This window comes from Podarcis erhardii, assembly GCF_964252035.2.
Source record: "Podarcis erhardii genome assembly, chromosome: 17".
NCBI lineage: Eukaryota > Metazoa > Chordata > Lepidosauria > Squamata > Lacertidae > Podarcis > Podarcis erhardii.
This window is the reverse complement of record NC_138515.1, coordinates 19,437,895-19,450,466: the sequence shown is the minus strand read 5'-3', so window position 1 is coordinate 19,450,466 and position 12,572 is coordinate 19,437,895. Positions and strand designations below refer to the sequence as shown.

General features: G+C 42.9%; 1 protein-coding gene across 1 annotated transcript; it reads right to left on the bottom strand.

The window, feature by feature from the left end:
- Positions 1–424: 424 nt before the first annotated feature.
- Positions 425–12,320, bottom strand: TYRP1 (tyrosinase related protein 1). The gene is made up of 8 exons (XM_081845748.1): positions 12,075–12,320; positions 10,887–11,361; positions 7,927–8,249; positions 7,478–7,682; positions 5,592–5,759; positions 3,792–3,971; positions 2,059–2,205; positions 425–764 (listed from the first exon to the last, which is right to left on the bottom strand). Exons 2-8 carry the CDS (start codon positions 11,248–11,250, stop codon positions 559–561), a joined length of 1,593 nt encoding a protein of 530 aa, XP_081701874.1. The 5' UTR covers positions 11,251–11,361; positions 12,075–12,320; the 3' UTR covers positions 425–558.
- Positions 12,321–12,572: the final 252 nt, after the last annotated feature.

Sequence of the window (12,572 nt, the reverse complement as noted above, 5' to 3'; positions counted from 1 at the left end):
CAGGGATCTTTTGCCCAATCTAGGGCTTGAACCCATGACCCTGAGATTAAAAATCTCATGCTCTACCAACTGAGCTCTATCGTGTGGCAGCCCTGTTTAGGGAGGTTTTTAATATTTAATATTTAATGCTGTATTGTTTTTAAACACTCGATTGGAAGCTGCCCAGAGTGGCTGGGGAAAAAGAAAAAAGAAAAAAGAAAGAAGAAGAAGAAGAAGAAGAAGAAGAAGAAGAAGAAGAAGAAGAAGAAAGCTAAATGGAAGAAGCTGCAATTAATAAGCTGCAACTCAGCTACTAGTGGAAAATGTTCATCATCAGACTTTGGCAATATGGAAGTGCAGGCGTTTATTTCATAGGTAGGTAGCTAAGGAGTGAAGCAAGTGAACTTGAGGGAAATTTCGAGCCAGCCTAACACAAAAACACACATTACCAACACAAGTGACTCAGGATTTCCCTGGCGAGATGAAATCTAAGGAAGGTTTTGTCACTCTTCATGTTCTTTATTGCGAATCAGATCAGAAAGAGCAAATGCTACAGAGTGCAGATAAACTGCTGACACTTCACACCATGGAGTGGCTTGGGGTTGGTATGCTGTCATAATCGTCCGAGTAGGTGTGGTACTGGTCCGTGAGAAGCGGCTGATGAAGATCATCCTTGTTTCTCCTGGCACGGACGATGCATGTGGCAGCAGCAAATATAATTGCAACCAGGATCAAGGCAGTGACAATGGCAATAGTGATGATTTCCGTGACTTGGAGAGCCCGAGCTAGAAAGAAACAGAAGGAAGGGCACACAGGGTTAAAGTCTTGAGTGATGTAGACGGGGAGGGTCAGGGGGGTCATGGCCCTGGTGCAGATTTGTGAAAGGGTGTGAGGGGGTGCAAGCAGGCCCCCTCACACCAGGCCCCTTCAATCTCTAATTCGCACCTGGGCTGGGCCTTCAGGGCTGGGGCAGCGGTGGCTCATTTCCCCCCTTTTGGATGGTGAAGGGACATCTGCACATGCCCCACCCCTGGGCCAGTCAAGGGAGAGGGAGGGTACTGCTGCTGCCCACCAAGGAGAGGCAAGAGGCCGCTGCCTCCTTTGCAAATGTTGTGCCTCAGCCCTCAGATCTGCCCTCATCGAGGGGCGGTTTTGAACCTCTTTCTCCCTTTCCTCACCCGCTGCTGACTCAGACTGCACACCCCAGTTGCTGAGCTACATCACTGGATGTAGCTAAAAGTCTAATCCATTTGAATATTCTTCTTAGAGCTTATGGATAATAACAAGTCCCAGTCATTTCAAGTTGCTGTTGATTGCAACTTTACAAATGTTTTATGTATTTATTTCTTTTACTTTAAGTCATTGTAATATTCTTAATAAAATTGTTGTTGTTGTTGTTGTTGTTGTTATAGAAGTACTTCTTTCTGTGTAATACAAAGTTCCACAGCAATTCAAGAACTGCGTGATGGTGCGTTTCTGAGGGACTTAATTCAACTCATGCAACCTGAATTATTTCCTCTGTAAATCAGAACAGGGAAACTTCTTTTTTAATAGACTATCATTAGGCTATGTATTCAGAATTTGTGCATTGATATATCTAAACTGACCTTCCTTAGAAGGTGAATTATCTCTGAATTGTAAACATGGGGACACAAAGCAAAGGCAAACTAAGGAACCAATCTACTCCTCTGATAGTGTCTTTTTGGAGCGTTTAGTTTTCCTATACTAGGTAAGCAGATCACGCTTGTTTTTTATTGCTTTCTTTGCTCCATTGACTCAGTTGTTGAATCCTGAATATTCAGTGTTATTATTTGATGATACCAAAAATGTGCATTTCCCGCTCAATGTTTCTTTGTTCATTAAAGCAGGTGAAGCAAACTACATAGACAGAAAAACCAGTGATTTCAGTTAGGCTTCAAATTAGATACAGTTCAAGTTTAAGCAGCCGTGGAAAGGAGCACAGCCCTTAATAGCTATTTCATGCACAGAATATTTGTAAATAGTAAATCAACATTTGAACCACTTGAACAGAAAAGAAGAAAGAGTTATGTAATGAAATGGAGAGGCTTAATAACTTACTTGGCCACTGAACTTCATAACTGTATCCCAGATTTCCTGGTGCTGTAACAAACATCTCATTGTTGGCCACGGGGGGCCAGAATGGTACCATGTTGTACCGTCTGTTATGTCCAATGGGGGCATTCTCTAGTGGGTAGATCGAGATATCTAAAGGGGGGAAAATGTTTTGCTTGTTCAGTTTCAGAAACTTGGTAAAGATAACAAAATTCACATGGAGCCTTTGTGGCCACTCCCAGATTACAAACAATTAGGGTGCCTCCAGACTGTCAATATTTTGCAATAGGGATTTTAAGTGTGTACCAGAACTGTAGATTTGTGCAATTAGAGTTGATTGAAGTGTTTTGTTACCCCAGCACAACAAAAGCATTTCTACACCCAAGTTTTTGCAGTTTGGGAAGCGAGGGGGAATGAAAAGTGTGGGGTGAATGAATGATTAATAGGAAGACGATGAGACAGTCCACAAGCAGAGCGAAGCTCTTTGCACTTCTCTCTTGTTCATAATGAAAGGGAGAGGTTGTCCAGTCCTGGCATCCAATGTAAGCTGGGCTGGTCATCTTTAAGGCAACATGTTCAATTAAGAAAGTGCAAACAGGAACTGAGCAGGAAGAGCAAACAGTCTCTCATGCACTGTGGGTTCTTGAGAAGCTATTTGCTGACACCATTCATGAGTGCCATCAGAAGTACATTGGCACCCATAGGTGATGGGTTGGTGACCCTTCTCCCTGAGGCTTCCACGTCAGGTGACCAACAAATGGGACATCCTTGCAGGGGACACCAGTGATGTCCTTCTAACCTCATTGTTACCCTCACAGAAGCAGAGAGAGAGCTCATGCTGAACATTTCCCTGTGACTTTTCATTGCAGGAGCTGCAGGAGGAGATCAGCAAAGGTGGACAAGCAATTGGTCAAGGATGTTTATCCACCAACAATTGCCTTCCCTGATAAGCTTCTGAGCCCCCTCAGAGTCAACCCCTGCAAATGCAGCCAAATAACATACTCTGAAGCCCTGTATGTTTGCTTCTTCTCTGTTCTCCTTCCTTTTGCTCTTTCTTTGCCCAGAAACCCAGAGAGACTGGCTGCCTCCTGCCATGCCATCTGCTTTTCTTTTGTATTTGTTAGGGGAACATGACACGAACTTATGTGATTTTACAGCAGTAACAAACAGCTCTTTTGAACTTGCCAGAATTGCCACTTGACTTATTGTAAGCCATGCACAAAAATGGCTAGAAGATTTTTTAAAGACTATATGCAAATATATACCCTGTAACAGCAAGTACATTGTTTAATTTATCCTTTTCCCCTCTTCTTTTTTTGCAAGAGGGGTAGAGAATGAAGGGCAGCAGTGTGTGATTTGTGAATTTATGCAATTAGAAAAGAGTATGTAACTATTTCTGCTGTTCCAGTCAACTGACCTGGGAAAACTCGCATTAAGATCTTGTGATCCCTGGGTGTAATTTATCTTGCATCATCAACCAAGACAATAGCTCCTTCTTTGGCTAAATATTATTCTGCTTCTGAAGACAGGAGTAAAAGGATGCGATTGTGCCCCTGATCCCCAAGCCCAGGCCTCTGAAAGGGCTGTGTTGTTGCAAGGGGATCATAGCAGCTTGTTTGTGCAAGTGGGAACAGAAGCCTGTCCTTTGCATCTCACCCACTTTGCTGAGTGGGACTTGGGTAGTGGGTGAATTGTTCTCTTTGCCTGAAGGTTAAATAATGTGAACCACAAGAACTCACCAGGATTATGCCTTCTCAACCATTCGTCAAAAAGAGCGTCGGTGAATGTGTGCAGGAGGACAAAAATGGGATCGTTTGGGGACAAATGGGTTTGCCCTCCCGTGCCGTTCAAAAACAGATGGGCCAGATTGTGAAGGCTACGTACGGCTGGATTGTACTTCCCCGAAGGGTCACTGTAACCTGCACGTAAGAATAAAGAAGAGGTGTAAACTGGAAACAGCAGTGAGATTAAAGCAGCTGGTTATAATTCAGTTTGCCATGATTTTGGACCACTCTCTTGACTCCTTTAAGGAAATGGCATCGCTCCTTGCATATCACAGACTCTTTGAAATGCACACGATTGCTATTTCCTCGGGACGCTCAACTTTGAGATTAAATAATGATGCTATATGAATACAAAGTGATTTGCTTGCTCGTGGGTTTGTTGCACAAGCGAAGTGGAATTTGCACATTGAAACACAAACACAAATCTGTCTTGCACTGAGCTACAGCGGCAGCTTCTGGGTCCGAATGGCAGCAAACATAATTGAAACCACCATGTGCATTTTCTAGCCGTCGACACAAGTGTCAAGATGTTCTTATGTATCCTAATGGGCCAGCTGTTCCTCCAGCTCCCCACATGTTTTTTCCTGAATGGCTGCCAGCAGATTGACTTTGGAGAAGGACCTTCTGCTTCAGGGAGCCCAGAAATTCTCAGCGCTGATTCTCCAGCACCACTAAACAAATTCTTGTAATGTCAGAATCTTGGTCATCAGAAGAACTGAAATAATTAGGTGGGGGATATTCTGCCTTCTTCTGCAGTGAGGCCAAGAGCTCAAACTGGGCTGTACAGAATTAAATGTTAAACTCCGCATTGGCTTTATAATTAAGCAAATATAGTACAGCAATATTTCCCCATGCATCTCTCTCTGTAAATGTCAGGGGAACATAAGAAACTGACTCACATATGAGTAAGAACCTTGGTCCGTCCAGATCAGTACTATCTAGGTCAGAATGTAAGTCTTGCATTTAGGACAAGAACAAAAATACCGTACTTCAAGCAATGGATAAACATGATTGCTGCTCATGCATACTATTTCCCCCTGCAGCAAACATGCCCTGAAAGATCTGAAACATAAGGTACCTGTGTATGTGTGTGTGTGTTTGTAGCTGAAGTCAAGGATGTTGAAACTCCTTTGAACATATTTGCTAGCAATGAAATTATTTTTGTGATGGATCAGGGTTTCAGAATGAAAAGCCTTGACTCCTATAAACCATTTAGCCATTGGGGGGAGGAAAATACTTGGAGAAATTGGTAATAATATATTTCATTTGCTCTGTTTTTGTTCACTGAGAAAAAAAAGTGATATAGTAAGTGATTTATGTTTTTCTGTTCTTTTTTAAAGTGAAGGAATACTCATAATTGATTCAGTGTTGATCATTTGTTTTGCATCTTATGCATTTACAATTTTATGATGTTTTTGCGATCACAATGAAACTGGCGTGATAGTTGGTGGTTTATAAATATTCTATAAATTAATGAAGGAAGGAATGAAATGTACATTATTATAACCTGTTCCAGTTTAGGAAAACGTAAATGATACAACGGGGTCCCCATTTCACCCAATCTGACTTCCAGACCTTGAGAATACTTTATTCACATAATAATGTATTGGTATAAAAAAAAAAAAAAGATGGTTTGCTAAATAGATTCTTTCTCTTGCAAAATAACTTGACTACTTTTCACCCTGCACAAACTCGGTGAGTACAGCGAGCTCCATGTCCCTCTGGTTTCAAACCTTTTATTTGAGAATTACTTGCCTTCCACTGTGTTACGAAAGCTGTCTGTTGAATTTGAATAGAACGGAGGCGTATCGAACAATCCGACTTCTAAGCAAAGAGCAACATCCTGTGGCTCAGGCAGGCGCTGCACCATTGGGCGGGCAACATTTCCAGCAGGGTTTCGTCTAATTGGGCCTCCTTCTGTGCCTGGTATATGAAGGAAGGGGAGGGAGCAGAAAGAGGGTGAGCTTTGATGTGTTAGCAGACTACAAAGCCTAGGAAAGAGAGGGTCAGACTCAGAGAAAACAGGCAATGTCTTGGGCTTTTGGCTAAGGACCACTCCGTGCACCGCTTGAATCGTTGCAAGGGACTTCTAAGTGGCAATACCACCAGACACACATAGGAGAGCTGTAGCCTTGCTGAATTGGAAATAGTTCTGCTGCAGTGAGAGCTAAGCTATTAATAATCATTGTCGGGTATCACAGTGAGAATTACAGCCATGCCAACCTATGTAACTGACCACAATGATCCCTGCTCAAAAGTTGCAGTCAATTGCAATCTTATATGCACACTTGCCGGGAATAAGTGGCCCATCCAGTCCAGCATCCTATTCTCAAAGTGGCCAACCAGACACTCATCTGTCTGTCTGTCTCTCTCTCTCTGCATGTGTGTGTAGGTTGGGGTAGGTTTGGGAGAGGAAGTTCCATTGCATGTGTGCAAATTATTCTGCACATGCATGGACTTTGTTGGATCCAACCCATGGTGGTAAAATCAGGTTCTGCTTGGGGCACTGGGAACTGGTGCTCAAGCAGAGAACCCCCAAGCTCCAAAGTCAGTATAGTGTGAGAATTATGCTGACTCTCAACAATGACCAATAAAGGATTGTAGACTCTTTTACTGCTGATCTAAGATCAGCCAAAGCATCTACGGAACAATGCCAAGATAATGAGCTATCCAAGGCAAGGTATCTTCAACTATTTCAGACCCAGGAGCCACTTTTAACTCAAATATGTACCTATTTCTTAATAATTTACTCCTTATTTGCATAGTGGTAGTGCTCCTGTTTTGATCCACCCTGGAACAGTCTGTGACCCACTGATTAGTCCCAACCCATCAATTGAAGACCAGCACCCTAGGGCACCATGTTCCATGGAAGCAAAGCACATGTATCTGTCAAGCATTTTCATTTTTTTTTGCCGCATCAACTGTAAAACCCATCCAGTCAATATTTGCTTGGTGTGGTAGTCAATTTGGGGCAGGAAGGTGTGGAAAATGAAGGTGGCAGGAAATAGATTAGGCTCATGTATCTTGGTGGGTGATGGGCATTTCCTGACACCCATCACACAGGGTTGTGGGAGCCATAGGCAGCATACAGGGTGCCTTTGAGGCTGATCTGCAACACCTGGTCAGAGTTGCAGGGCCTCAGGAATGGATGGGACAGGAACACATCCCTATTGGTTTTAATGATGCAGCTCAGATAAGGAGGAAAGGAGGAACTGTGCCTCTTGTCTTAGGCAGAGGTTGGCTTACGAGCCACAGTTAACTTGATTAGTTTTTGGTGAGCTTTCTGTACACTTATTTACACTTTGTAAAATACATCTCTAGTGCAACTGTCCCATTCTCCTGTTAGGGGAGCACAACCGGTTTGGTGACACTCGGAGCAAAGCCTCAGGGTGCAACAGCAGACACCACAACGATAATCTAGAAAGGATTGCAAGAGGCAGGAGGAGTGCTGAATTTTGGCATTGCTGAAACCTGAGGCCCCAAGATCCACCACTGCTCCTGTCTTGCCTCTTTGTTTCCAGTTCTGGCGATCAAAGGAAGAAGACGAGTAGGCAAAATGGCCTGGAATCTCTGAAAATATTAGCTCTTTGGGGGCCAGGGGCCTAGCAACAACAAAGTATACCCAAAGAACACAGACTTACTGTTGCAAATGGTGCCCAATGTGTCGTAGTCTTCAATCTCCTCACACAAAACACGCCACTGAGAGAAGATTGAGTTTTGGCTTATCAGAGTGGTGTCAAAATTGCTTCTTGCTCCCATGAGGTCATCTGTGCAAATGTCACAGGTGTTTCTACCTGTTGCGAAGTTCCAGTAGGGGAGGGCAAAGAAAGGATCCTGTAGCATGTCCTGATGAGATGAACAACAACAACAACAACAGCCTGGGTTAATGGTAAGCTACATTGAGCTGCAGGTAAAAACCAGATGAAATCCTGAGCTTGTTAAATCATGACACTTCTTCCTATGATGCCCGTCTAGTAATGTTTCACTATAAGGATGGGAATGGGGATGAGGTTCCTTAAAGGGAGACATTTTGGAATGTGTTCACACCTTGACTAGTTAGCATAGCATGTGCATCACAAAAGGCCATTACCTGCAAGTCTCTCTCCAACTGTAGTAGATGGTATCTATGCCAGGTGAGAAAAGCTGGTCCTTCATGGGAGAAATCTATTCCACCAAAGCTCTGCTGCCCTGGTCCAAGAAATGTCTTTCTGACAGAGTAATAATGGGACCACACAAAATAATTATAAATGGTCACATTTTCAAATTGCGGTGTATTGCCATCAGGGCCCAATATCTCCTCACGTCTCCTTGTGGCTATCACAATGTCAGGGTGAATTGTATTCTTGGCCTGTTGCAAGGCTCTTAGGAATCGATTCCTTTCTTCATTACTCAAATCCAGAAGGTTTCTTCTGACTAAAGGTTAAAAATACATCATATTATGGATTAAAGGGAAATATAAATAGGAAACCAGTAATTCATGCCTATCAGTTGCCAATAAAAAGGAATATCCATGAAGCCCAAGCCTTCAGAATCAGAACTTGGCTTCTCCAGCATGATGTGATTGTTGTATTTTATTCAGGAATAAATACAGGAGTTAAATCCAAAGTTTTCTCTTAATCTTCCATTATGGATTTCAAGATTTGGGAATTGGAACTCTAAGAAGAGATGGAGATTCCATTGCAAAAGCAAATAGTAACCTCTGATGATCTATAATCTATAATATTTCAAGGACAGTGTCCATATTTACACAATGGAGCTTCATTCCTATCCAGGAATTACTTTAAGCAAACTGTAGGAACCAGGGACATGTCAAGCATTTGTTTAGTGCACACACAAATTTCGCCACGATTCCTCTGCTGATGTGGACTACGGTCAGATACAGAGAGTCTCTTTCTGCACACATAACTCAACACCGGAATCCCTTTTGCTGACAGTTCAAACAGACACAAACACAGGTATGGATGTCTTGAGTAGCAGAAAGTTACATGAATATGGCTAGCGCATAACTCTTGGTCATTCACAGTGCAGATGGTGCAGATGTGCATTTGTCAGTGCCAGTAGATTTCTATGTATCACAGACCACTCAGCTGTTTCCTCCTCAGGTTATTAGTTATGTTTGTATCCTGTGAGCCAGAATTTATTAATCTTACAAGAATTCAAAAGACATGGGACACCTAAAGGTTTGCTTTCACACACTGGCCTGCCACCAGGTGCATAATATGAACCACGTGCATAATATGAACCAGCCCCGAACGCTGAGTTTTGTTATGATAATATAATGGTTTGAGCTAAAGAAAAACAATCAGTCAAGTTTAATTGCGATAAATACCAATTACCATAACTGGTGGCAGCCTGGTGTGGTTGCTGGGGAACGAGGGAGGGCTGCATTGGCCTCGGGCGGCTACAGCAGTTGGCAGGATTGCCCACCCAAATTTTAAATTTGATCGGGTCACTTAGGGTCCTGGTAAGTGGGTGGTGCTCTGGTGGTGGACTGGCAGGGCCAGTCTTCTGTGGGGTCCGCCAGCCAGGCATAAAAGCTGGCTGCACCTCCAGCAGGCAGCACAGTTGGGATATATTGCATTTCAGTGCAAAATATCTATTCAGAAATCATAGAACTGTAGAGTCTGAAGGGACCCAAGTGTCATCTAGTCCACCCCCCTGCAGTGCAGGAATCTCACCTAAAGCATCTATGACAGATGGCCAGCCAATCTCTGCTTAAAAACCTCCAAGGAAGGAGAGATCAAATGAACGTACCACACAGCTTGCTGCTGTACATGTGAATCTGGGAACTGCAATCTTTTTACTGTATCTCTCAGGGGCTTTTTTTCAGCCGGAGCTCACCAGAACTCAGTTCTGGCATCTCTCAGGTGGACACCATTGCCTTTTTAAGAGAACAAGGGAAGCGTTCATGGTGAGTTCTGGCACCTCTTTTGCCAGAAAAATAGCACTGATGTCTCTAATGCTGGCAACAACAAGATAATGGGACATTTCTGCCCTCTTCTTAAAACCATTCCATTAGAATAGTGTAGCATCTCTTACTGATGTCTTCCCTGGAAACCCCCCTCAGATTGGAATAATACCTGTTGCTGCCACTCCTTCAAGGTGAACTCTTGGTGAAGGTTTGTAAACCCACCTGGCAATCCAAATAGCACCCCATTTCATTACTGAATTCTTAATTTGTAGATGACACCAAACTGGGAGCGGTAGTTAATGCCGCAGATGACAGAATCAGGATTCAAGATGATTTTAACAGACTGGAGATTCCAACTTAGACATGAAGAAGAACTTTCTGATGGTAAGAGCTGTTTGACAGTGGAATGGACTCTCTTGGACAGTGGTAGACTCTTCTTCCTTGGAGGATTTTAAATAGAGGTTGGATGGCCATCTGTCATGGATGCTTTAGTTGAGATTCCTGTATTGAATGGGGTTGGAATAGATCACTCTTGGGATCCCTTCCAACTATTCTATTCTATTCTATTCTATTCTATTCTATTCTATTCTATTCTATTCTATTCTATTCTATTCTATTCTATTCTATTGCCTCTGCTGTATTTCCTTCCCTCATCCAACCCAGGATGTTTGCTAATACAAAAGAAAGAGAAAGGTATGGTGCTATTAAGCAAAGCAATGAATTTGGCCCCATAATCGCCAATCTAGACATTATAATGCATACCTTTCCAAAAGGTTGTTTATGCTATTTTTAATTCTTTTATATTCTGATTTAGGTTGCAAATCCAACACATACTTGCCTAGGAGTAAGGTCTACTAAAGACAATAAAACTTAATTCTGAGTAGGGGGTTATTGCATTCTAAGAGACTGAAAACTTCTGCTGCGAAGAAAATCTTGAGAGGCAGATGCCAAAGCATTTGAAATGCAGTGTTATTTCATTTGCGAGCTCACAGATGTTCTGAAAACTGAATCATTATGGAGGATCAATTTTTCAGAGAAATATCAGCCTAAGCTACTGAAAAGGCTGAAACCATCAGAAAAGGGGGACACCTCTGTGCCAAAACACACAAATATTGCCTCCTTCTTGTTATTGTCTTTACCTATTTGTGTCTGCTGATCACAGGCAGGTCCACTCCAGCCAGCTCGACAGGCTCCGCAGTTGTATCCAGAGAAATTCCTGTTGCACTGGCAGGTTCGGTTGAAGAAGCGCAGAGGCCATTGTTCACGGTCATCTCGCCCATCGTGCATGTACTGGGGTCCATGGGGTCTGGAATCGGCTGTCACTTGTACACACTGCCCCCTTCCAGAAGATGACCCACACCTGTCTGAACCAGGAACCACCACTGGAGACAGGTCTGGGCAGCATTCCCCTCTTGTCAGCGCATCAACAGTAGCACATTGCCTGGGGAACTGAGCACTAATTTCTCTGAGCAGGGCGAAGAGAAGCAATATGGATAGATGCATAGTGATGGTCCAAATTCAACAATAAAAACAGTAAATAGATCTAAGTCAGTGTCCTTTCTTGTGAGCCAAGATGCAGTGAACTCACTTCTTTTCCGTATAGCGATGAAAACTCTAAAATGGAAGAAACAAAAATGAAAGAGGGCATTGAAATGCTGTAGAGCAGGTATCTTCAAGCTTTTCAGACCCACGACACACTTTTCACCCGTACATTTGGGGGCCCTTTCTTAATCTTTTGCCCTATATTTTCTTGGTTTAGACGATGTTCCTTCACAAATGGAAATAAACCTCCTTATTTGCTTTTGAGGGTTTGCATTTTTGAGGGAGAGTTTAGCGCAATTGTCTTTTGGATCGCTGCATCGTCATCGTCATCATCAATCATAAACATAAACAGCAATCAGTGTCACTACTTCGGAGTACTTAGAGCATGTCCTGCCTCACTGGACGTATAGGCTAATCCCGTTTACCTGGGAGTAAGCCCCTGCAAAAACATTAGGACTCATTTCTGAGTACACAAGGATTGCAGTTTAAATTGCTTCATATGAGAACCATTTTAATCCAGATATTTCTGTCCACATCCCTCTAACTCCAACCCTTTGCTCAACCAAAACAATTATGGGTTTCCCATTCAAGAAAGTGGGGAAGTTTTCCATGCACTGATTATTAGAATACTCCAGTCAGGCAGCTGCTTGCAAGAGATCATTCTGCATTCCTGCTCTAGCAGATGCATCTCCAAACTGCCCTTCATCCCCAAATCCCACAAATTTGTTCCTATACACATCAGCATTTTATCACTTTGTTGACAACAAAACAATCTTAATACATACTTTTTCCAGAAGATCTCTCTGCTTTGTTATCTTCTTTATTGGTTAATTGTTTTTTTCTTCTTGGCTGATTGTACTTTTAGGTTGCGGTTCTTGCTGCAGCTGCTGCCCTAAACCAAGCCGAACTATTTTGTTTTGGATTTCTGTCTGCTTTCTAATCCCAGCCTTGCCAACAATTTGGTTTGGCGTGACCCTCTCTCTCTCTCTTTCTTGCTCCTCTTAATCCCTTTCTACTTCAATGAGCTTCCCCGGATAAGTACTCTGGCAGCACATGATTCCTTTCATGCGGATCTCCTTGTGATTTTACACGTTTTAGGAAAGGTCAGGGGCAAGTAATTGCAATGAAAACAGAGAGCCCACAACCAAAGGAGCTTTCTTTATTCTGTGTGCAAAGGAAGGGCCACAGGGAGATTTTTTTGGGAAGGGAGAATGAAGCAAAGGCATATCACACACCACAGAAGGAGGAAGAAGCTATTTGGAAAACAAAGGGCTTCAATTTCA